General features: G+C 56.9%; 4 protein-coding genes and 1 pseudogene across 4 annotated transcripts; 2 read left to right on the top strand and 3 right to left on the bottom strand.

Moving 5' to 3' along the window:
• Nucleotides 1-614: 614 nt before the first annotated feature.
• On the bottom strand, nucleotides 615-933 carry LOC129195342 (feather keratin 1-like; annotated as a pseudogene).
• Nucleotides 934-5724: 4791 nt separating this feature from the next.
• Nucleotides 5725-6045, top strand: LOC129195289 (feather keratin 1-like). Its single transcript, XM_054801096.1, has one exon. It carries the CDS (start codon nucleotides 5725-5727, stop codon nucleotides 6043-6045), a length of 321 nt encoding a protein of 106 aa, XP_054657071.1.
• A 3083-nt stretch (nucleotides 6046-9128) lies between these two features.
• Nucleotides 9129-9449, bottom strand: LOC129195290 (feather keratin 1-like). Its single transcript, XM_054801097.1, has one exon. It carries the CDS (start codon nucleotides 9447-9449, stop codon nucleotides 9129-9131), a length of 321 nt encoding a protein of 106 aa, XP_054657072.1.
• Nucleotides 9450-17668: 8219 nt separating this feature from the next.
• LOC129195288 (feather keratin 1-like) lies at nucleotides 17669-17989 on the bottom strand. Its single transcript, XM_054801095.1, has one exon. It carries the CDS (start codon nucleotides 17987-17989, stop codon nucleotides 17669-17671), a length of 321 nt encoding a protein of 106 aa, XP_054657070.1.
• Nucleotides 17990-22804: 4815 nt separating this feature from the next.
• LOC129195287 (feather keratin 1-like) lies at nucleotides 22805-23125 on the top strand. The gene has a single exon (XM_054801094.1). It carries the CDS (start codon nucleotides 22805-22807, stop codon nucleotides 23123-23125), a length of 321 nt encoding a protein of 106 aa, XP_054657069.1.
• The last annotated feature ends 2009 nt before the right edge of the window (nucleotides 23126-25134 follow it).

A 25134-nucleotide genomic window follows, 5' to 3' on the forward strand; every position in this document is an offset into this window, starting at 1 on the left:
GGATGGAACTTTGAGTAATGTGATGTAGCGACAGATGTCCCCGCCCATGGCAGGGGGATTATACTGGCGATCGTTAAAGGTCTCTTGCAACCAGCGTCATTCTACGATGTATGACGTTATGGTTCTAGGATAAGGCAGCCCACTGCACTGTGTCGCTCCCTTTGAGAATGCTGTGCTTAGGATGGGTTCTCCTGGCGTCTCGGGGAAGCTAGGAGTGCCTATGTCTTGTCAATGCCCACACTCCCTCCTGGACTACTGGCATCACAATGTTGAGCTGTCCAAGGAAAAAGAAAAGGTGTGCACAGCCAAGTGGTTGGTAGTCCAAACGTTAGGGTTAATTCTATCCGGTCCGAAAAGGCAGACCAATTTAGAAAACTAGAGGATCACACGACAAGCATACTCAGTGCAAGCCTGTCTTGACGATCAGTGCACAGCCCTCCCCAAAAACCCCCTCCCAAAATCAGCCCTGAGCAACATCTGCCTCCCTGGCCATCTTGGGAGAGCACCTGCAGCGGAAAGGACGACAGAGAGAGTGGGCTGGGATGCAACGGAATTTAATGAGTCAAAAGAGGGAAATGAGGTAGATCCCTTCTCCAGCACCATCGCCAGCGGCTTTAGCAGGGGAGGCACCTCCTGCCGCAGTTGCGGCTGCCGAAGCCGGAGAGGCCGAAGCCGGAGAGGCCAAAGCCCCGGAGGAGATGGGCACTCCCTCAGAGCTGAGGATGCTGCCAACGGCAGCGGAGGTGGAGGATCCCACGGCGGTGCTCTGCGGGAAGGAGCTGAGGATGGGGCGGGCAGGGTCACCACCACGGGGGAGGGCTGGATGACGACGGTGGAGTCCTGGCACTGCCTGACGCAGGGCTCGTTGCAGCTGTTGGCCAGCGGGGTCGGGCCGCAGGGCTGGCAGGGCAGGCACTGGTTGTAGCAGGACATGTCTCAAAGGTGGAGGTGAACCTGGGAGAGAGGACAGGGAAAAACAGGTGGTTGAAGAGCAGCCTGTCACCCCACCACCTCGGACATCCTTACCCTCAGCCCAAAAGAGCCCTGCCAAGTGCAGCGAAGCCCAGGGAGCTCCCCACCTAGCCCATAGCTCAGGAGACATCTCAGCAAATCCATAACCTCGCTCCATGCCAAACATACCGCTTCCTTCCCTCTCCCAAGTAAAGCAGCTTCGAGACCCAGCATTGCACAAAGAGGCAGGTATGGGCAGAGAAATCCCAAAACAGGAGGAGGAAAAGGAAGAGGAGAAAGAGGAGGAGGCGGCTGAGGAAGACAAGAAAGAGCTTCAGAGTCACCTTGTTCCCAAGGAGGTGGAGGCGAGAGGAGTGGATGAGAGAGTGAGGAGAAGGACCCACTTTTATACTGCTCCTGCACCGCCCCGGGCGCATAGTCACTGCACGCGGTCAGTAATTTTCCAACAGACTTCACCTCCACAGCAAAACATCCTCCCTAATGGCACAGGTTGTGTTTTGGTTTCCGTCAATGCGGTCGTTTCATTTCCTCATTTCTGACATGACCATTAGGCCACGGAGGCTCTTTTGAAGTATTGGGATGAGAGGCCCAAGAAATTCCCGGGCAGGATGATACCAGTGCAGGCAGAAGATGTGCCTGCAAGTGCTGGAGGGGTATGTGCAGACAAAGGACATAGGTGAGGGGAAATAAATGTGGTGAGGCTCTTTACAACCCTCTGTGCAGGAAGGCGCACATGTCTTCCCACCAATGCAGTCCTCTCCTGGGGGCCCAAAGGCTCCTGTGACTGAGGACATGCCGCATCCTTCTCCCTCCCTGCCTGCCTCCCTGCTCGCGCCATCAGTTAGTGGCCACGGCCTCCAAAGGCAGGTGGGCTGTGGTGCTGGTTTGAAACGCCATTGCCCAAGGAAATCTACTTCTCCTCCTCCTCCTCCTCCTCCTCCTCCTCCTCCTCCACCTCCTCCTCCTCCTCCTCCTCCTCCTCTGCTTCTCTTCTTCTTCTTCTTCTTCATCTTCTTCTTCTTCTTCTTCTTCTTCTGGGGAGACATTTGGTGGTTTCTTTGATAAAGTCCGTCCCCTCTCATGGCTGTCTCTGGGGGTCCCTTACCAATGCCGCCAGCACACTAGCGGAAGGAAAATGCCATCCCAAAGCTCATAATTCCTCGACAAGCCATGCGGAGTTCGGTCCTGCCTCACAACATGAGGGATGCGTTGAGTCTCGGGACGGCACCTTATTGCTACCAGTCTCCTCACACCACACCATGTGCTTTGGTCAAAGGCTTGGATCCCTGACCTGCAGGACGCACAATGGCCTGGCCTGGAGCTGTGTACTTGGGTACGGCCCAGTGCTCGGGGCTGGTTTTCCCTGGGCAGGGATGGAGCTGCCCTGGCCACAGGGGAATTCAGCCCTGTGTGGGTCACGGGCTTGCAGACAACACGCACTCCTGGCTTGGCCTCACGCCAAAAGGCTGACACACGGACAATCCAAAATTAGAGTGTGACTCGCCATGGGTAGGGAGAGTCTATCCCAGGAAGCTTGCCTACTGAAGGCGTTCCCTTGCCCTCCTGGGACACATCCAAGCTGCCTCCATGTCTGCAGGGCAGGGAAGTGCCTTGCCTCTTTGAAGGAGTCTTAGAGCTGGTTTTGTACGCAGGGCCCTTCTGAGCACATCCCCTCCCTGAGCATCCTCGGGCACGTGGCACTGCAGAGCCCTGCCAGTCCGCACTTGTAGGGCACTTGGGGGATGTTTCCTTGCCTCCCCAATGGTGCTGGGTTGAGCTCCAAGCTGAGGAGTCCTTTGGGCCTCATGTACACCTACACGTACAGCATTCCTAATCAGGAGTGCATCAGCTGGCTTGTACAGGCTGACTTTTCTCAGGCAGTCCTTGATTTGATGCCCACCCACTGCTGGGAGGGCTCCCCCCGCCCAGGGGTGGATGTTGCTCTTGTTGATTCCTGCCTGTTGCTCTTGATGCCCCTTGCAAGATTCAACGCAAGCTGAGCTTTGACTTTCCTAACAGCATCGCAACGTGCCGAGGAAATGTTTCTAAATGTTTTCCTCCTTTGCACCTTGTCCCTCCTTCTGCCTCGGGGATGCTGCCTTTTGACGCTGGTGCTCCGCCTTGAGTACTCCGCTTAGCCAAAGCCAGTCTGTTGAGACTTCTCCTTGTTTTCCTGAGTATTGGGCTGGACCCTTCCTGCTCTTGGACAATGAGCTGACAAAGGCGCTGCCAGCTTTTCTGAGCTCTTCCCTGCTGCCTCCATGGCATCCTACACACCAGCTGCCTGAAGTCCAGGGCTGTGCACTGCTACTGCCTTTCCTCCCTGCCGTCAGGTCTTCATCTCTCTCAGTTTCTCAGGCGTGAGAGCCACGGCTGCCCTTGATTCCAGTGTTCCCAAACAATTCTTCCTTCTTAGCCACAGCTGTGCAGCCCCCGCCTTTTGCCCAAAGCAGAATCCCAGGATCCCTGAGGGTGGAAGGGACCCCTCTGCAGATTGCCTAGCAGAGTCAGCCTTTGGAGGAAGCCCAGGTCCAAGTCCTGCCAAGCTCTGACTGCCTGCAAGGATGGAGAAGCCGCGACTTGTCCGGGCAACCCCAGCCATTGCTTGACCACCCTCGCACGAACAAAGTCTTTTCTTACGTTTTTGTGGAATTTCCCATATTTCAATATGTGCCTATTACCTCTTGTCCCTTCGCTGGGTAGGACTTGGGACAGTCTGACCCTGTGTTCTTGAGTCCCTGCCATCCGCTCTTTTACCCATTGCTAGGAAGCGTGCCCTGCGGCCTTCTCTTCTCCACGTTGAACAACCCCACTTCTTGCATCCCCTCCTGCCTCAGGGGCTCCACTTGCTTCACGGGCTCCATGGACCTTTGTTGGACTCGCTCCGGTATGGCCATGACTCTCTCGTAGTGGGGACTCACTGTTTGCGGCAGCTGTTGTCTCAGCAGTGTTGAGCAGAGAAGAGGGATCACCGTCCACCATCTGATAGAAAGCCCCTTCCTAGTGTAGCCCAGGATGGTGTGGAACACCCTTTCCACAAGGGGACAGGCTGCCTCGTGGTGTCCACCAGGACCCACGTCCTCTGCCGCAAAGCTGTTTGGAAGCGCATCGGCCCCAGCCTGTAGAGGTGCAGGAGGTTCTTCCTCCCCCACTGCAGGACGTTGCATAAGGGGGTTAAACACTCCTGGCCCCAGCCGGGACCCCTGCCGTGCGCCAGGAGAGAGTGGCTGCCAGCTGGACTTTGTTCCACTCAGCACAACCCTTGGAGACCAGCAGCCATGGCAGATTTCACTCCCCTGCACCGCCCTCTTCCCTAGCCTGTATTTTGTCGGCCGGTCTGCAAGGATTGTCACAGGAGACAGCATCAAAAGCCTCGGTTACATGAGATTAACAGCTTCTGCTGCACTTCCCTCACCCACCGGCACCACACTCGTCGTCAAAGAAGGCCGTGAGGTTGGTCAGGCCTGCTTTGCCCTCCATAAATCCATGCTGGCCACTCACAGTCACCTTCCGATCCTTTCATTGTCGGCAGGGGCTTCCGGGATGATTTGCTCCATCGCCTTTGCAGGGACTGAGGTGAGGCTGACCGGCCTGTCGTTCCCTGGCACCTCCTTCGTGCCCTTCCTGAAGGCAGGAGGCCCGTTGGCTTTCTTCCAGTCCTCAGAAGCATTCCCTGAACTGCTGGGGCTTTCAAAGGGAGTTGAGAGCACCCTTGTAGTGACACCAACCAGTTCCCTCAGGTGCATGGTATCAGGTGCAGGTATCACTCATGTCAGCCCAATCGGTTTCAATATTTTCCAGACCTGATCCTTCCCCAAGAGGAAGACAGATGAAACCATGGGCACAGCCTGGCTGCCTGGAGATGCCACAGCTCGTGACTGATAGAGTGAGCTGAGAGAGCGGGAGGACAGAGAAACAAGTGGCACGTCCTTAAAGGAAGAGGAGCCTTTGGGTGCTCCCCTGATGTGTGCAGCGCAGGGCAGAGCTGGGCTTCTTCCTGCAAAGGCGGTTGCAGATGATCGCACTTCGCTGCCCCAAGCCAGAATCTCCTGCCTGCACGGGATCCCTCCTACACTTGGCAGGTATCTTCTGCCGGCAGTGACACAACCCTGACTGGAATATCCTTGAGACTGGAATCCCAGCGCATGAAAGGAGCGTCCACGACAGCTGAAGCCTGTCAGAAATGAGGAAATGAAATGGCAGTGTTGATGGAAACCAAAACACAACCTGTGCCATTAGGGAGGATATTTTGCTTTGGAGGTGAGTCTGTTGGAAAATTACTGACCGCGTGCAGTGACTGTACGCCTGGGGCGGTACAGGAGCCGTATAAAAGCGGGTCCTTCTCCTCACTCTCTCATCCAGTCCTCTTGCCTCCATCTCCTTGGGAAGAAGGTGAGTCTGAAGGCCTTTCTCCTCCCCCTTATCCTTCTTTGCATGCTCGCCCCTTTGTTCTACACCGCGTCATGGGGTTACTTGTCATGGGAGGCGGAAGGGGTCGGAAGTTGTGGCACGGGGATAGTTTGGGGCTTGGTTGAGTTGAGCTGTTGGCTGGCCAGGACACTCCCTGGGCTTTGTTGCTCTTGACAGGGTTCCTCTGAGCTTAAGGGAAGGAGAAACCTTCCTTCAGGCACTCCCTGAAACACCTCCATGTCTCGTCTAAACTCATGCTGGGGTGACAGACTTCTCCGCACTCACATATCGTGCTCAGCTTCCCCCTGTCCTCTCTCCCAGGTTCACCTCCACCTTTGAGACATGTCCTGCTACAACCAGTGCCTGCCATGCCAGCCCTGCGGCCCGACCCCGCTGGCCAACAGCTGCAACGAGCCCTGCGTCAGGCAGTGCCAGGACTCCACCGTCGTCATCCAGCCCTCCCCCGTGGTGGTGACCCTGCCCGGCCCCATCCTCAGCTCCTTCCCGCAGAGCACCGCCGTGGGATCCTCCACCTCCGCTGCCGTTGGCAGCATCCTCAGCTCTGAGGGAGTGCCCATCTCCTCCGGGGGCTTTGGCCTCTCCGGCTTCGGCCTCTCCGGCTTCGGCAGCCGCAACTGCGGCAGGAGGTGCCTCCCCTGCTAAAGCCGCTGGCGATGGTGCTGGAGAAGGCCCCCAGGGAACCACAGGATGGTACCGGACTGGCGAGGGAGCATGGTGCTGATGCTTCCAGAGGGGCTGAGCAACCGCAGTACCCCTTGCAGAAGGACGGGGCCAGCCTGGGCTCTCGCAAAGCACGGCCCATGCCTGCCTTTCCCCTCTTCCGCTCTCTCCTTTACCCCCCGTGTTCCTGTTCTCTTGTGCTCCTCTGCTCTGTGAGCCCCACAAAGCCAGCCTAGGGAGGACCTGCTGGCCCCGTTGCCGCCTCTGTGGGCCATGCACATGGACACCTGGTGGGATCTCTGCCACAGCAATGGGGCACAGACTCTTTTCTACCCCTGTGCTCCGTGAACCAGGACCTCCCCTCAGAGCGACCTCTTTTGACTCATTAAAGTTCTCCTGCATCCCAGCCCACGCCTCTGTGCCATCCTTTCCCCTGCAGATGCTCTCCCAAGACAGGCAGGCAGAGACAAGTTGCTCTGGGTGGACATGTGTCACCTTGCGCTTTGAGACACTCAGCCCATACCCTCCGCCTCCCTCTCTCCAGTCACTTTCCCAGGAAGCCCTGGGCACAGACGGGGCCGGAGCAGGGCAAGGGGCACGTGCGCTGCCTGTGGGCGTGAGTGGTGTCGACCCCAGACGGAACTTAACACCCACTGGCCCTTCTCGCTCGCTCTGCTGTCCCAGTGGGATGGGGGAGAATTGGAAGAGCAAGACAGCAAAATAGCCTGGGGTCGAGATCAGCACAGTCTAAGGAGGGAAGGGGCAAAAGGGAAAAAAAGAGCTCATGCAAAAGCAATCACCCACCACGAAGCACCAGCGCATCGATGCCCAGCCGGTCTCCGAAGAAGAGCTACTTTGGAAACACTGCCCACACTTTGATTGCTGAGCATGATGTTAACATGACATGGACTAGTCCTTTGGTCAATTCAGGTCCCCCATCCTGGCTGTGTCCCCTCCCAGCAGCTTGCCCACCGCTAGACTCCACTGCGGGGGGAGCAGAGTGAGAAAGAGAGATGGTTTTGATGCTGTGCAAGCGCTGCGCGGCAGCAGCTGAAGCTGTGGTGTGTTATCTGCACCGGTTTTGCCACGCATGTAAAGCGCATCACCATGTGGGCTGCTGTGAAGAAAACGACCTTTGGTACAGCCTGGTTCCCCCGTTGCCTCTCCTGCTGTCCTCTGGGGCCGTTTTCTGCTCGTGTCTCCTCCCGCGGAACAGTGACAGCCAGGGCAAAAGAACTTGCTGCCAATCCTCTCCCCTCTATTCCTCTCCCCTCTTGTCCACTCCCCAATATCTTGTGCAGCTGCTGCCCTCCCAGGGCCTTCCACAGCCCAGGCTCCTCAACCAACCAACCAACCAACCAGCCAACCAACCAGCCAACCAACCAAGGTCAGCAGTGCCCATGTGCCCCTTCCGCAGCACGTGCAGCGAGGCCAAGAGGGCACGTCCGGGCAGAGGCTCAGCAAAGCTGGGCCTGATGGCCAGGGGCTCTGGTGGAGTCAGAGATGCCTTCCTCACCTGCAACTGAGAGTGCCCCCCAAGGGCACTTGGACTGCATCCGTGGAGTTATAGTCAACAGCTCAATGTGCAATTGGAAACCAGTGACGAGTTGCGTCCTTCAGGGGCCCGTAGTGGGACCAATACTATTTCATATCTTCATCGACAACATAGGTAGTGGGGTTGAGCGCCCCCTCAGCAAGTTTGTGCATGACATCAAACTGAAGGATGCACCTGATTCACTTGAGGGAAGGGATGGTGTCCAGAGGGATCTTGACAGGCATGAGGAGGAATGGTCCCATGTGAAACTCAGCACCTTCACCAAGGCCAAGCGCAAGATCTGGCACGTGGCTTGGGGCAATATCAATACTGACTGGGGGATAAATGGTTGAGAGCAGGCTTGCAGAGAAAGAATTGGGGCTACTGGAGGTTGAAAGTTGGACATGAGCCAGCACTGTGCGCTTGCAGCCCAGAAAGCCAGTTGTGTCCTGGGCTGCACAAAAAGAAGCATGGCAGGCAGGCCAAGGGAGGCGATGCTCTGCCTCAGGTCCGCTCTCGTTAGACCCCACCTGGAGTAGTGCATCCAGCCTGGGGTCCCCAGTGCAAAAAAGACATGGACCTGTTGGAGCAGGTCCAGAGAAGGGCTACCAAAAGGGTCAGAGGGATGCAAGAGCTCTCCTGTGAAGAAAGGCTGAGGGGGTTGGGGTTGTTCTGCCTGGAGAAGAGAAGGTTCCGCAGGGATAGTGTTGCAGCCTTCCAATATAAAAAGTCGGAGGGAGACTTTTTATCAAGGCCTGTCAGGATAGGACAAGGGGCAGCAACTTTAAACTGAAATCGGGCAGAGGTGGATTGGCCATCAGGAAGAAAATTATTACAACAAAGGTGGTGAGAGACTGGCAAAGGTTTCCCAGAGAAGGATGGGATCTCCCACCACTGGAAGTATTCAAGTTTAGGTGGGATGGAACTTTGAGTAATGTGATGTAGCGACAGATGTCCCCGCCCATGGCAGGGGGATTATACTGGACGATCGTTAAAGGTCTCTTGCAACCAGCGTCATTCTACGACTGTATGACGATATGGTTCTAGGATAAGGCAGCCCACTGCACTGTGTCGCTCCCTTTGAGAATGCTGTGCTTAGGATGGGTTCTCCTGGCGTCTCCGGGGAAGCTAGGAGTGCCTATGTCTTGTCAATGCCACACTCCCTCCTGACTACTGGCATCACAATGTTGAGCTGTCCAAGGAAAAAGAAAAGGTGTGCACAGCCAAGTGGTTGGTAGTCAAACGTAGGGTAATTCTATCCGGTCCGGAAAAGGCAGACCAATTTAGAAACTAGAGGATCACACGACCAAGCATACTCAGTGCAAGCCTGTCTTGACGATCAGTGCACAGCCCTCCCCAAAAACCCCCTCCCAAAATCAGCCCCTGAGCAACATCTGCCTCCCTGGCCATCTTGGGAGAGCACCTGCAGCGGAAAGGACGACAGAGAGAGTGGGCTGGGATGCAACGGAATTTAATGAGTCAAAAGAGGGAAATGAGGTAGATCCCTTCTCCAGCACCATCGCCAGCGGCTTTAGCAGGGGAGGCACCTCCTGCCGCAGTTGCGGCTGCCGAAGCCGGAGAGGCCGAAGCCGGAGAGGCCAAAGCCCCCGGAGGAGATGGGCACTCCCTCAGAGCTGAGGATGCTGCCAACGGCAGCGGAGGTGGAGGATCCCACGGCGGTGCTCTGCGGGAAGGAGCTGAGGATGGGGCCGGGCAGGGTCACCACCACGGGGGAGGGCTGGATGACGACGGTGGAGTCCTGGCACTGCCTGACGCAGGGCTCGTTGCAGCTGTTGGCCAGCGGGGTCGGGCCGCAGGGCTGGCAGGGCAGGCACTGGTTGTAGCAGGACATGTCTCAGAGGTGGAGGTGAACCTGGGAGAGAGGACAGGGAAAAACAGGTGGTTGAAGAGCAGCCTGTCACCCCACCACCTCCGGACATCCTTACCCTCAGCCCAAAAGAGCCCTGCCAAGTGCAGCGAAGCCCAGGGAGCTCCCCACCTAGCCCATAGCTCAGGAGACATCTCAGCAAATCCATAACCTCGCTCCATGCCAAACATACCGCTTCCTTCCCTCTCCCAAGTAAAGCAGCTTCGAGACCCAGCATTGCACAAAGAGGCAGGTATGGGCAGAGAAATCCCAAAACAGGAGGAGGAAAAGGAAGAGGAGAAAGAGGAGGAGGCGGCTGAGGAAGACAAGAAAGAGCTTCAGAGTCACCTTGTTCCCAAGGAGGTGGAGGCGAGAGGAGTGGATGAGAGAGTGAGGAGAAGGACCCACTTTTATACTGCTCCTGCACCGCCCCGGGCGCATAGTCACTGCACGCGGTCAGTAATTTTCCAACAGACTTCACCTCCACAGCAAAACATCCTCCCTAATGGCACAGGTTGTGTTTTGGTTTCCGTCAATGCGGTCGTTTCATTTCCTCATTTCTGACATGACCATTAGGCCACGGAGGCTCTTTTGAAGTATTGGGATGAGAGGCCCAAGAAATTCCCGGGCAGGATGATACCAGTGCAGGCAGAAGATGTGCCTGCAAGTGCTGGAGGGGTATGTGCAGACAAAGGACATAGGTGAGGGGAAATAAATGTGGTGAGGCTCTTTACAACCCTCTGTGCAGGAAGGCGCACATGTCTTCCCACCAATGCAGTCCTCTCCTGGGGGCCCAAAGGCTCCTGTGACTGAGGACATGCCGCATCCTTCTCCCTCCCTGCCTGCCTCCCTGCTCGCGCCATCAGTTAGTGGCCACGGCCTCCAAAGGCAGGTGGGCTGTGGTGCTGGTTTGAAACGCCATTGCCCAAGGAAATCTACTTCTCCTCCTCCTCCTCCTCCTCCTCCTCCTCCTCCTCCTCCTCCTCCTCCTCCTCCTCCTCCTCCTCCTCCTCCTCCTCCTCCTGCTCCTCCTCCTCTTCTTCTTCTTCTTCTTCTTCTTCTTCTTCTTCTTCTTCTTCTTCTGGGGAGACATTTGGTGGTTTCTTTGATAAAGTCCGTCCCCTCTCATGGCTGTCTCTGGGGGTCCCTTACCAATGCCGCCAGCACACTAGCGGAAGGAAAATGCCATCCCAAAGCTCATAATTCCTCGACAAGCCATGCGGAGTTCGGTCCTGCCTCACAACATGAGGGATGCGTTGAGTCTCGGGACGGCACCTTATTGCTACCAGTCTCCTCACACCACACCATGTGCTTTGGTCAAAGGCTTGGATCCCTGACCTGCAGGACGCACAATGGCCTGGCCTGGAGCTGTGTACTTGGGTACGGCCCAGTGCTCGGGGCTGGTTTTCCCTGGGCAGGGATGGAGCTGCCCTGGCCACAGGGGAATTCAGCCCTGTGTGGGTCACGGGCTTGCAGACAACACGCACTCCTGGCTTGGCCTCACGCCAAAAGGCTGACACACGGACAATCCAAAATTAGAGTGTGACTCGCCATGGGTAGGGAGAGTCTATCCCAGGAAGCTTGCCTACTGAAGGCGTTCCCTTGCCCTCCTGGGACACATCCAAGCTGCCTCCATGTCTGCAGGGCAGGGAAGTGCCTTGCCTCTTTGAAGGAGTCTTAGAGCTGGTTTTGTACGCAGGGCCCTTCTGAGCACATCCCCTCCCTGAGCATCCTCGGGCACGTGGCACTGCAGAGCCCTGCCAGTCCGCACTTGTAGGGCACTTGGGGGATGTTTCCTTGCCTCCCCAATGGTGCTGGGTTGAGCTCCAAGCTGAGGAGTCCTTTGGGCCTCATGTACACCTACACGTACAGCATTCCTAATCAGGAGTGCATCAGCTGGCTTGTACAGGCTGACTTTTCTCAGGCAGTCCTTGATTTGATGCCCACCCACTGCTGGGAGGGCTCCCCCCGCCCAGGGGTGGATGTTGCTCTTGTTGATTCCTGCCTGTTGCTCTTGATGCCCCTTGCAAGATTCAACGCAAGCTGAGCTTTGACTTTCCTAACAGCATCGCAACGTGCCGAGGAAATGTTTCTAAATGTTTTCCTCCTTTGCACCTTGTCCCTCCTTCTGCCTCGGGGATGCTGCCTTTTGACGCTGGTGCTCCGCCTTGAGTACTCCGCTTAGCCAAAGCCAGTCTGTTGAGACTTCTCCTTGTTTTCCTGAGTATTGGGCTGGACCCTTCCTGCTCTTGGACAATGAGCTGACAAAGGCGCTGCCAGCTTTTCTGAGCTCTTCCCTGCTGCCTCCATGGCATCCTACACACCAGCTGCCTGAAGTCCAGGGGCTGTGCACTGCTACTGCCTTTCCTCCCTGCCGTCAGGTCTTCATCTCTCTCAGTTTCTCAGGCGTGAGAGCCACGGCTGCCCTTGATTCCAGTGTTCCCAAACAATTCTTCCTTCTTAGCCACAGCTGTGCAGCCCCCGCCTTTTGCCCAAAGCAGAATCCCAGGATCCCTGAGGGTGGAAGGGACCCCTCTGCAGATTGCCTAGCAGAGTCAGCCTTTGGAGGAAGCCCAGGTCCAAGTCCTGCCAAGCTCTGACTGCCTGCAAGGATGGAGAAGCCGCGACTTGTCCGGGCAACCCCAGCCATTGCTTGACCACCCTCGCACGAACAAAGTCTTTTCTTACGTTTTTGTGGAATTTCCCATATTTCAATATGTGCCTATTACCTCTTGTCCCTTCGCTGGGTAGGACTTGGGACAGTCTGACCCTGTGTTCTTGAGTCCCTGCCATCCGCTCTTTTACCCATTGCTAGGAAGCGTGCCCTGCGGCCTTCTCTTCTCCACGTTGAACAACCCCACTTCTTGCATCCCCTCCTGCCTCAGGGGCTCCACTTGCTTCACGGGCTCCATGGACCTTTGTTGGACTCGCTCCGGTATGGCCATGACTCTCTCGTAGTGGGGACTCACTGTTTGCGGCAGCTGTTGTCTCAGCAGTGTTGAGCAGAGAAGAGGGATCACCGTCCACCATCTGATAGAAAGCCCCTTCCTAGTGTAGCCCAGGATGGTGTGGAACACCCTTTCCACAAGGGGACAGGCTGCCTCGTGGTGTCCACCAGGACCCACGTCCTCTGCCGCAAAGCTGTTTGGAAGCGCATCGGCCCCAGCCTGTAGAGGTGCAGGAGGTTCTTCCTCCCCCACTGCAGGACGTTGCATAAGGGGGTTAAACACTCCTGGCCCCAGCCGGGACCCCTGCCGTGCGCCAGGAGAGAGTGGCTGCCAGCTGGACTTTGTTCCACTCAGCACAACCCTTGGAGACCAGCAGCCATGGCAGATTTCACTCCCCTGCACCGCCCTCTTCCCTAGCCTGTATTTTGTCGGCCGGTCTGCAAGGATTGTCACAGGAGACAGCATCAAAAGCCTCGGTTACATGAGATTAACAGCTTCTGCTGCACTTCCCTCACCCACCGGCACCACACTCGTCGTCAAAGAAGGCCGTGAGGTTGGTCAGGCCTGCTTTGCCCTCCATAAATCCATGCTGGCCACTCACAGTCACCTTCCGATCCTTTCATTGTCGGCAGGGGCTTCCGGGATGATTTGCTCCATCGCCTTTGCAGGGACTGAGGTGAGGCTGACCGGCCTGTCGTTCCCTGGCACCTCCTTCGTGCCCTTCCTGAAGGCAGGAGGCCCGTTGGCTTTCTTCCAGTCCTCAGAAGCATTCCCTGAACTGCTGGGGCTTTCAAAGGGAGTTGAGAGCACCCTTGTAGTGACACCAACCAGTTCCCTCAGGTGCATGGTATCAGGTGCAGGTATCACTCATGTCAGCCCAATCGGTTTCAATATTTTCCAGACCTGATCCTTCCCCAAGAGGAAGACAGATGAAACCATGGGCACAGCCTGGCTGCCTGGAGATGCCACAGCTCGTGACTGATAGAGTGAGCTGAGAGAGCGGGAGGACAGAGAAACAAGTGGCACGTCCTTAAAGGAAGAGGAGCCTTTGGGTGCTCCCCTGATGTGTGCAGCGCAGGGCAGAGCTGGGCTTCTTCCTGCAAAGGCGGTTGCAGATGATCGCACTTCGCTGCCCCAAGCCAGAATCTCCTGCCTGCACGGGATCCCTCCTACACTTGGCAGGTATCTTCTGCCGGCAGTGACACAACCCTGACTGGAATATCCTTGAGACTGGAATCCCAGCGCATGAAAGGAGCGTCCACGACAGCTGAAGCCTGTCAGAAATGAGGAAATGAAATGGCAGTGTTGATGGAAACCAAAACACAACCTGTGCCATTAGGGAGGATATTTTGCTTTGGAGGTGAGTCTGTTGGAAAATTACTGACCGCGTGCAGTGACTGTACGCCTGGGGCGGTACAGGAGCCGTATAAAAGCGGGTCCTTCTCCTCACTCTCTCATCCAGTCCTCTTGCCTCCATCTCCTTGGGAAGAAGGTGAGTCTGAAGGCCTTTCTCCTCCCCCTTATCCTTCTTTGCATGCTCGCCCCTTTGTTCTACACCGCGTCATGGGGTTACTTGTCATGGGAGGCGGAAGGGGTCGGAAGTTGTGGCACGGGGATAGTTTGGGGCTTGGTTGAGTTGAGCTGTTGGCTGGCCAGGACACTCCCTGGGCTTTGTTGCTCTTGACAGGGTTCCTCTGAGCTTAAGGGAAGGAGAAACCTTCCTTCAGGCACTCCCTGAAACACCTCCATGTCTCGTCTAAACTCATGCTGGGGTGACAGACTTCTCCGCACTCACATATCGTGCTCAGCTTCCCCCTGTCCTCTCTCCCAGGTTCACCTCCACCTTTGAGACATGTCCTGCTACAACCAGTGCCTGCCCTGCCAGCCCTGCGGCCCGACCCCGCTGGCCAACAGCTGCAACGAGCCCTGCGTCAGGCAGTGCCAGGACTCCACCGTCGTCATCCAGCCCTCCCCCGTGGTGGTGACCCTGCCCGGCCCCATCCTCAGCTCCTTCCCGCAGAGCACCGCCGTGGGATCCTCCACCTCCGCTGCCGTTGGCAGCATCCTCAGCTCTGAGGGAGTGCCCATCTCCTCCGGGGGCTTTGGCCTCTCCGGCTTCGGCCTCTCCGGCTTCGGCAGCCGCAACTGCGGCAGGAGGTGCCTCCCCTGCTAAAGCCGCTGGCGATGGTGCTGGAGAAGGCCCCCAGGGAACCACAGGATGGTACCGGACTGGCGAGGGAGCATGGTGCTGATGCTTCCAGAGGGGCTGAGCAACCGCAGTACCCCTTGCAGAAGGACGGGGCCAGCCTGGGCTCTCGCAAAGCACGGCCCATGCCTGCCTTTCCCCTCTTCCGCTCTCTCCTTTACCCCCCGTGTTCCTGTTCTCTTGTGCTCCTCTGCTCTGTGAGCCCCACAAAGCCAGCCTAGGGAGGACCTGCTGGCCCCGTTGCCGCCTCTGTGGGCCATGCACATGGACACCTGGTGGGATCTCTGCCACAGCAATGGGGCACAGACTCTTTTCTACCCCTGTGCTCCGTGAACCAGGACCTCCCCTCAGAGCGACCTCTTTTGACTCATTAAAGTTCTCCTGCATCCCAGCCCACGCCTCTGTGCCATCCTTTCCCCTGCAGATGCTCTCCCAAGACAGGCAGGCAGAGACAAGTTGCTCTGGGTGGACATGTGTCACCTTGCGCTTTGAGACACTCAGCCCATACCCTCCGCCTCCCTCTCTCCAGTCACTTTCCCAGGAAGCCCTGGGCACAGACGGGGCCGGAGCAGGGCAAGGGGCACGTGCGCTGCCTGTGGGCGTGAGTGGTGTCGACCCCAGACGGAACTTAACACCCACTGGCCCTTCTCGCTCGCTCTGCTGTCCCAGTGGGATGGGGGAGAATTGGAAGAGCAAGACAGCAAAATAGCCTGGGGTCGAGATCAGCACAGTCTAAGGAGGGAAGGGGCAAAAGGGAAAAAAAGAGCTCATGCAAAAGCAATCACCCACCACGAAGCACCAGCGCATCGATGCCCAGCCGGTCTCCGAAGAAGAGCTACTTTGGAAACACTGCCCACACTTTGATTGCTGAGCATGATGTTAACATGACATGGACTAGTCCTTTGGTCAATTCAGGTCCCCCATCCTGGCTGTGTCCCCTCCCAGCAGCTTGCCCACCGCTAGACTCCACTGCGGGGGGAGCAGAGTGAGAAAGAGAGATGGTTTTGATGCTGTGCAAGCGCTGCGCGGCAGCAGCTGAAGCTGTGGTGTGTTATCTGCACCGGTTTTGCCACGCATGTAAAGCGCATCACCATGTGGGCTGCTGTGAAGAAAACGACCTTTGGTACAGCCTGGTTCCCCCGTTGCCTCTCCTGCTGTCCTCTGGGGCCGTTTTCTGCTCGTGTCTCCTCCCGCGGAACAGTGACAGCCAGGGCAAAAGAACTTGCTGCCAATCCTCTCCCCTCTATTCCTCTCCCCTCTTGTCCACTCCCCAATATCTTGTGCAGCTGCTGCCCTCCCAGGGCCTTCCACAGCCCAGGCTCCTCAACCAACCAACCAACCAACCAGCCAACCAACCAGCCAACCAACCAAGGTCAGCAGTGCCCATGTGCCCCTTCCGCAGCACGTGCAGCGAGGCCAAGAGGGCACGTCCGGGCAGAGGCTCAGCAAAGCTGGGCCTGATGGCCAGGGGCTCTGGTGGAGTCAGAGATGCCTTCCTCACCTGCAACTGAGAGTGCCCCCCAAGGGCACTTGGACTGCATCCGTGGAGTTATAGTCAACAGCTCAATGTGCAATTGGAAACCAGTGACGAGTTGCGTCCTTCAGGGGCCCGTAGTGGGACCAATACTATTTCATATCTTCATCGACAACATAGGTAGTGGGGTTGAGCGCCCCCTCAGCAAGTTTGTGCATGACATCAAACTGAAGGATGCACCTGATTCACTTGAGGGAAGGGATGGTGTCCAGAGGGATCTTGACAGGCATGAGGAGGAATGGTCCCATGTGAAACTCAGCACCTTCACCAAGGCCAAGCGCAAGATCTGGCACGTGGCTTGGGGCAATATCAATACTGACTGGGGGATAAATGGTTGAGAGCAGGCTTGCAGAGAAAGAATTGGGGCTACTGGAGGTTGAAAGTTGGACATGAGCCAGCACTGTGCGCTTGCAGCCCAGAAAGCCAGTTGTGTCCTGGGCTGCACAAAAAGAAGCATGGCAGGCAGGCCAAGGGAGGCGATGCTCTGCCTCAGGTCCGCTCTCGTTAGACCCCACCTGGAGTAGTGCATCCAGCCTGGGGTCCCCAGTGCAAAAAAGACATGGACCTGTTGGAGCAGGTCCAGAGAAGGGCTACCAAAAGGGTCAGAGGGATGCAAGAGCTCTCCTGTGAAGAAAGGCTGAGGGGGTTGGGGTTGTTCTGCCTGGAGAAGAGAAGGTTCCGCAGGGATAGTGTTGCAGCCTTCCAATATAAAAAGTCGGAGGGAGACTTTTTATCAAGGCCTGTCAGGATAGGACAAGGGGCAGCAACTTTAAACTGAAATCGGGCAGAGGTGGATTGGCCATCAGGAAGAAAATTATTACAACAAAGGTGGTGAGAGACTGGCAAAGGTTTCCCAGAGAAGGATGGGATCTCCCACCACTGGAAGTATTCAAGTTTAGGTGGGATGGAACTTTGAGTAATGTGATGTAGCGACAGATGTCCCCGCCCATGGCAGGGGGATTATACTGGACGATCGTTAAAGGTCTCTTGCAACCAACGTCATTCTACGACTGTATGACGATATGGTTCTAGGATAAGGCAGCCCACTGCACTGTGTCGCTCCCTTTGAGAATGCTGTGCTTAGGATGGGTTCTCCTGGCGTCTCCGGGGAAGCTAGGAGTGCCTATGTCTTGTCAATGCCACACTCCCTCCTGACTACTGGCATCACAATGTTGAGCTGTCCAAGGAAAAAGAAAAGGTGTGCACAGCCAAGTGGTTGGTAGTCAAACGTAGGGTAATTCTATCCGGTCCGGAAAAGGCAGACCAATTTAGAAACTAGAGGATCACACGACCAAGCATACTCAGTGCAAGCCTGTCTTGACGATCAGTGCACAGCCCTCCCCAAAAACCCCCTCCCAAAATCAGCCCCTGAGCAACATCTGCCTCCCTGGCCATCTTGGGAGAGCACCTGCAGCGGAAAGGACGACAGAGAGAGTGGGCTGGGATGCAACGGAATTTAATGAGTCAAAAGAGGGAAATGAGGTAGATCCCTTCTCCAGCACCATCGCCAGCGGCTTTAGCAGGGGAGGCACCTCCTGCCGCAGTTGCGGCTGCCGAAGCCGGAGAGGCCGAAGCCGGAGAGGCCAAAGCCCCCGGAGGAGATGGGCACTCCCTCAGAGCTGAGGATGCTGCCAACGGCAGCGGAGGTGGAGGATCCCACGGCGGTGCTCTGCGGGAAGGAGCTGAGGATGGGGCCGGGCAGGGTCACCACCACGGGGGAGGGCTGGATGACGACGGTGGAGTCCTGGCACTGCCTGACGCAGGGCTCGTTGCAGCTGTTGGCCAGCGGGGTCGGGCCGCAGGGCTGGCAGGGCAGGCACTGGTTGTAGCAGGACATGTCTCAGAGGTGGAGGTGAACCTGGGAGAGAGGACAGGGAAAAACAGGTGGTTGAAGAGCAGCCTGTCACCCCACCACCTCCGGACATCCTTACCCTCAGCCCAAAAGAGCCCTGCCAAGTGCAGCGAAGCCCAGGGAGCTCCCCACCTAGCCCATAGCTCAGGAGACATCTCAGCAAATCCATAACCTCGCTCCATGCCAAACATACCGCTTCCTTCCCTCTCCCAAGTAAAGCAGCTTCGAGACCCAGCATTGCACAAAGAGGCAGGTATGGGCAGAGAAATCCCAAAACAGGAGGAGGAAAAGGAAGAGGAGAAAGAGGAGGAGGCGGCTGAGGAAGACAAGAAAGAGCTTCAGAGTCACCTTGTTCCCAAGGAGGTGGAGGCGAGAGGAGTGGATGAGAGAGTGAGGAGAAGGACCCACTTTTATACTGCTCCTGCACCGCCCCGGGCGCATAGTCACTGCACGCGGTCAGTAATTTTCCAACAGACTTCACCTCCACAGCAAAACATCCTCCCTAATGGCACAGGTTGTGTTTTGGTTTCCGTCAATGCGGTCGTTTCATTTCCTCATTTCTGACATGACCATTAGGCCACGGAGGCTCTTTTGAAGTATTGGGATGAGAGGCCCAAGAAATTCCCGGGCAGGATGATACCAGTGCAGGCAGAAGATGTGCCTGCAAGTGCTGGAGGGGTATGTGCAGACAAAGGACATAGGTGAGGGGAAATAAATGTGGTGAGGCTCTTTACAACCCTCTGTGCAGGAAGGCGCACATGTCTTCCCACCAATGCAGTCCTCTCCTGGGGGCCCAAAGGCTCCTGTGACTGAGGACATGCCGCATCCTTCTCCCTCCCTGCCTGCCTCCCTGCTCGCGCCATCAGTTAGTGGCCACGGCCTCCAAAGGCAGGTGGGCTGTGGTGCTGGTTTGAAACGCCATTGCCCAAGGAAATCTCCTCCTCCTCCTCCTCCTCCTCCTCCTTCTCTTCCTCTCCTCCTCCTCCTCCTCCTCCTCCTCCTCCTCCTCCTCCTCCTCCTCCTCCTCCTCCTCCTCCTCCTCCTCCTCCTCCTCCTCCTCCTCCTTCTTCTTCTTCTTCTTCTGGGGAGACATTTGGTGGTTTCTTTGATAAAGTCCGTCCCCTCTCATGGCTGTCTCTGGGGGTCCCTTACCAATGCCGCCAGCACACTAGCGGAAGGAAAATGCCATCCCAAAGCTCATAATTCCTCGACAAGCCATGCGGAGTTCGGTCCTGCCTCACAACATGAGGGATGCGTTGAGTCTCGGGACGGCACCTTATTGCTACCAGTCTCCTCACACCACACCATGTGCTTTGGTCAAAGGCTTGGATCCCTGACCTGCAGGACGCACAATGGCCTGGCCTGGAGCTGTGTACTTGGGTACGGCCCAGTGCTCGGGGCTGGTTTTCCCTGGGCAGGGATGGAGCTGCCCTGGCCACAGGGGAATTCAGCCCTGTGTGGGTCACGGGCTTGCAGACAACACGCACTCCTGGCTTGGCCTCACGCCAAAAGGCTGACACACGGACAATCCAAAATTAGAGTGTGACTCGCCATGGGTAGGGAGAGTCTATCCCAGGAAGCTTGCCTACTGAAGGCGTTCAATTGCCCTCCTGGGATACATCCAAGCTGCCTCCATGTCTGCAGGGCAGGGAAGTGCCTTGCCTCTTTGAAGGAGTCTTAGAGCTGGTTTTGTACGCAGGGCCCTTCTGAGCACATCCCCTCCCTGAGCATCCTCGGGCACGTGGCACTGCAGAGCCCTGCCAGTCCGCACTTGTAGGGCACTTGGGGGATGTTTCCTTGCCTCCCCAATGGTGCTGGGTTGAGCTCCAAGCTGAGGAGTCCTTTGGGCCTCATGTACACCTACACGTACAGCATTCCTAATCAGGAGTGCATCAGCTGGCTTGTACAGGCTGACTTTTCTCAGGCAGTCCTTGATTTGATGCCCACCCACTGCTGGGAGGGCTCCCCCCGCCCAGGGGTGGATGTTGCTCTTGTTGATTCCTGCCTGTTGCTCTTGATGCCCCTTGCAAGATTCAACGCAAGCTGAGCTTTGACTTTCCTAACAGCATCGCAACGTGCCGAGGAAATGTTTCTAAATGTTTTCCTCCTTTGCACCTTGTCCCTCCTTCTGCCTCGGGGATGCTGCCTTTTGACGCTGGTGCTCCGCCTTGAGTACTCCGCTTAGCCAAAGCCAGTCTGTTGAGACTTCTCCTTGTTTTCCTGAGTATTGGGCTGGACCCTTCCTGCTCTTGGACAATGAGCTGACAAAGGCGCTGCCAGCTTTTCTGAGCTCTTCCCTGCTGCCTCCATGGCATCCTACACACCAGCTGCCTGAAGTCCAGGGGCTGTGCACTGCTACTGCCTTTCCTCCCTGCCGTCAGGTCTTCATCTCTCTCAGTTTCTCAGGCGTGAGAGCCATGGCTGCCCTTGATTCCAGTGTTCCCAAACAATTCTTCCTTCTTAGCCACAGCTGTGCAGCCCCCGCCTTTTGCCCAAAGCAGAATCCCAGGATCCCTGAGGGTGGAAGGGACCCCTCTGCAGATTGCCTAGCAGAGTCAGCCTTTGGGGGAAGCCCAGGTCCAAGTCCTGCCAAGCTCTGACTGCCTGCAAGGATGGAGAAGCCGCGACTTGTCCGGGCAACCCCAGCCATTGCTTGACCACCCTCGCACGAACAAAGTCTTTTCTTACGTTTTTGTGGAATTTCCCATATTTCAATATGTGCCTATTACCTCTTGTCCCTTCGCTGGGTAGGACTTGGGACAGTCTGACCCTGTGTTCTTGAGTCCCTGCCATCCGCTCTTTTACCCATTGCTAGGAAGCGTGCCCTGCGGCCTTCTCTTCTCCACGTTGAACAACCCCACTTCTTGCATCCCCTCCTGCCTCAGGGGCTCCACTTGCTTCACGGGCTCCATGGACCTTTGTTGGACTCGCTCCGGTATGGCCATGACTCTCTCGTAGTGGGGACTCACTGTTTGCGGCAGCTGTTGTCTCAGCAGTGTTGAGCAGAGAAGAGGGATCACCGTCCACCATCTGATAGAAAGCCCCTTCCTAGTGTAGCCCAGGATGGTGTGGAACACCCTTTCCACAAGGGGACAGGCTGCCTCGTGGTGTCCACCAGGACCCACGTCCTCTGCCGCAAAGCTGTTTGGAAGCGCATCGGCCCCAGCCTGTAGAGGTGCAGGAGGTTCTTCCTCCCCCACTGCAGGACGTTGCATAAGGGGGTTAAACACTCCTGGCCCCAGCCGGGACCCCTGCCGTGCGCCAGGAGAGAGTGGCTGCCAGCTGGACTTTGTTCCACTCAGCACAACCCTTGGAGACCAGCAGCCATGGCAGATTTCACTCCCCTGCACCGCCCTCTTCCCTAGCCTGTATTTTGTCGGCCGGTCTGCAAGGATTGTCACAGGAGACAGCATCAAAAGCCTCGGTTACATGAGATTAACAGCTTCTGCTGCACTTCCCTCACCCACCGGCACCACACTCGTCGTCAAAGAAGGCCGTGAGGTTGGTCAGGCCTGCTTTGCCCTCCATAAATCCATGCTGGCCACTCACAGTCACCTTCCGATCCTTTCATTGTCGGCAGGGGCTTCCGGGATGATTTGCTCCATCGCCTTTGCAGGGACTGAGGTGAGGCTGACCGGCCTGTCGTTCCCTGGCACCTCCTTCGTGCCCTTCCTGAAGGCAGGAGGCCCGTTGGCTTTCTTCCAGTCCTCAGAAGCATTCCCTGAACTGCTGGGGCTTTCAAAGGGAGTTGAGAGCACCCTTGTAGTGACACCAACCAGTTCCCTCAGGTGCATGGTATCAGGTGCAGGTATCACTCATGTCAGCCCAATCGGTTTCAATATTTTCCAGACCTGATCCTTCCCCAAGAGGAAGACAGATGAAACCATGGGCACAGCCTGGCTGCCTGGAGATGCCACAGCTCGTGACTGATAGAGTGAGCTGAGAGAGCGGGAGGACAGAGAAACAAGTGGCACGTCCTTAAAGGAAGAGGAGCCTTTGGGTGCTCCCCTGATGTGTGCAGCGCAGGGCAGAGCTGGGCTTCTTCCTGCAAAGGCGGTTGCAGATGATCGCACTTCGCTGCCCCAAGCCAGAATCTCCTGCCTGCACGGGATCCCTCCTACACTTGGCAGGTATCTTCTGCCGGCAGTGACACAACCCTGACTGGAATATCCTTGAGACTGGAATCCCAGCGCATGAAAGGAGCGTCCACGACAGCTGAAGCCTGTCAGAAATGAGGAAATGAAATGGCAGTGTTGATGGAAACCAAAACACAACCTGTGCCATTAGGGAGGATATTTTGCTTTGGAGGTGAGTCTGTTGGAAAATTACTGACCGCGTGCAGTGACTGTACGCCTGGGGCGGTACAGGAGCCGTATAAAAGCGGGTCCTTCTCCTCACTCTCTCATCCAGTCCTCTTGCCTCCATCTCCTTGGGAAGAAGGTGAGTCTGAAGGCCTTTCTCCTCCCCCTTATCCTTCTTTGCATGCTCGCCCCTTTGTTCTACACCGCGTCATGGGGTTACTTGTCATGGGAGGCGGAAGGGGTCGGAAGTTGTGGCACGGGGATAGTTTGGGGCTTGGTTGAGTTGAGCTGTTGGCTGGCCAGGACACTCCCTGGGCTTTGTTGCTCTTGACAGGGTTCCTCTGAGCTTAAGGGAAGGAGAAACCTTCCTTCAGGCACTCCCTGAAACACCTCCATGTCTCGTCTAAACTCATGCTGGGGTGACAGACTTCTCCGCACTCACATATCGTGCTCAGCTTCCCCCTGTCCTCTCTCCCAGGTTCACCTCCACCTTTGAGACATGTCCTGCTACAACCAGTGCCTGCCCTGCCAGCCCTGCGGCCCGACCCCGCTGGCCAACAGCTGCAACGAGCCCTGCGTCAGGCAGTGCCAGGACTCCACCGTCGTCATCCAGCCCTCCCCCGTGGTGGTGACCCTGCCCGGACCCATCCTCAGCTCCTTCCCGCAGAGCACCGCCGTGGGATCCTCCACCTCCGCTGCCGTTGGCAGCATCCTCAGCTCTGAGGGAGTGCCCATCTCCTCCGGGGGCTTTGGCCTCTCCGGCTTCGGCCTCTCCGGCTTCGGCAGCCGCAACTGCGGCAGGAGGTGCCTCCCCTGCTAAAGCCGCTGGCGATGGTGCTGGAGAAGGCCCCCAGGGAACCACAGGATGGTACCGGACTGGCGAGGGAGCATGGTGCTGATGCTTCCAGAGGGGCTGAGCAACCGCAGTACCCCTTGCAGAAGGACGGGGCCAGCCTGGGCTCTCGCAAAGCACGGCCCATGCCTGCCTTTCCCCTCTTCCGCTCTCTCCTTTACCCCCCGTGTTCCTGTTCTCTTGTGCTCCTCTGCTCTGTGAGCCCCACAAAGCCAGCCTAGGGAGGACCTGCTGGCCCCGTTGCCGCCTCTGTGGGCCATGCACATGGACACCTGGTGGGATCTCTGCCACAGCAATGGGGCACAGACTCTTTTCTACCCCTGTGCTCCGTGAACCAGGACCTCCCCTCAGAGCGACCTCTTTTGACTCATTAAAGTTCTCCTGCATCCCAGCCCACGCCTCTGTGCCATCCTTTCCCCTGCAGATGCTCTCCCAAGACAGGCAGGCAGAGACAAGTTGCTCTGGGTGGACATGTGTCACCTTGCGCTTTGAGACACTCAGCCCATACCCTCCGCCTCCCTCTCTCCAGTCACTTTCCCAGGAAGCCCTGGGCACAGACGGGGCCGGAGCAGGGCAAGGGGCACGTGCGCTGCCTGTGGGCGTGAGTGGTGTCGACCCCAGACGGAACTTAACACCCACTGGCCCTTCTCGCTCGCTCTGCTGTCCCAGTGGGATGGGGGAGAATTGGAAGAGCAAGACAGCAAAATAGCCTGGGGTCGAGATCAGCACAGTCTAAGGAGGGAAGGGGCAAAAGGGAAAAAAAGAGCTCATGCAAAAGCAATCACCCACCACGAAGCACCAGCGCATCGATGCCCAGCCGGTCTCCGAAGAAGAGCTACTTTGGAAACACTGCCCACACTTTGATTGCTGAGCATGATGTTAACATGACATGGACTAGTCCTTTGGTCAATTCAGGTCCCCCATCCTGGCTGTGTCCCCTCCCAGCAGCTTGCCCACCGCTAGACTCCACTGCGGGGGGAGCAGAGTGAGAAAGAGAGATGGTTTTGATGCTGTGCAAGCGCTGCGCGGCAGCAGCTGAAGCTGTGGTGTGTTATCTGCACCGGTTTTGCCACGCATGTAAAGCGCATCACCATGTGGGCTGCTGTGAAGAAAACGACCTTTGGTACAGCCTGGTTCCCCCGTTGCCTCTCCTGCTGTCCTCTGGGGCCGTTTTCTGCTCGTGTCTCCTCCCGCGGAACAGTGACAGCCAGGGCAAAAGAACTTGCTGCCAATCCTCTCCCCTCTATTCCTCTCCCCTCTTGTCCACTCCCCAATATCTTGTGCAGCTGCTGCCCTCCCAGGGCCTTCCACAGCCCAGGCTCCTCGCCAACCAACCAACCAACCAACCAGCCAACCAACCAGCCAACCAACCAAGGTCAGCAGTGCCCATGTGCCCCTTCCGCAGCACGTGCAGCGAGGCCAAGAGGGCACGTCCGGGCAGAGGCTCAGCAAAGCTGGGCCTGATGGCCAGGGGCTCTGGTGGAGTCAGAGATGCCTTCCTCACCTGCAACTGAGAGTGCCCCCCAAGGGCACTTGGACTGCATCCGTGGAGTTATAGTCAACAGCTCAATGTGCAATTGGAAACCAGTGACGAGTTGCGTCCTTCAGGGGCCCGTAGTGGGACCAATACTATTTCATATCTTCATCGACAACATAGGTAGTGGGGTTGAGCGCCCCCTCAGCAAGTTTGTGCATGACATCAAACTGAAGGATGCACCTGATTCACTTGAGGGAAGGGATGGTGTCCAGAGGGATCTTGACAGGCATGAGGAGGAATGGTCCCATGTGAAACTCAGCACCTTCACCAAGGCCAAGCGCAAGATCTGGCACGTGGCTTGGGGCAATATCAATACTGACTGGGGGATAAATGGTTGAGAGCAGGCTTGCAGAGAAAGAATTGGGGCTACTGGAGGTTGAAAGTTGGACATGAGCCAGCACTGTGCGCTTGCAGCCCAGAAAGCCAGTTGTGTCCTGGG

The sequence above is a fragment of the Grus americana genome, chromosome 22 (genome assembly GCF_028858705.1).
Source record: "Grus americana isolate bGruAme1 chromosome 22, bGruAme1.mat, whole genome shotgun sequence".
NCBI lineage: Eukaryota > Metazoa > Chordata > Aves > Gruiformes > Gruidae > Grus > Grus americana.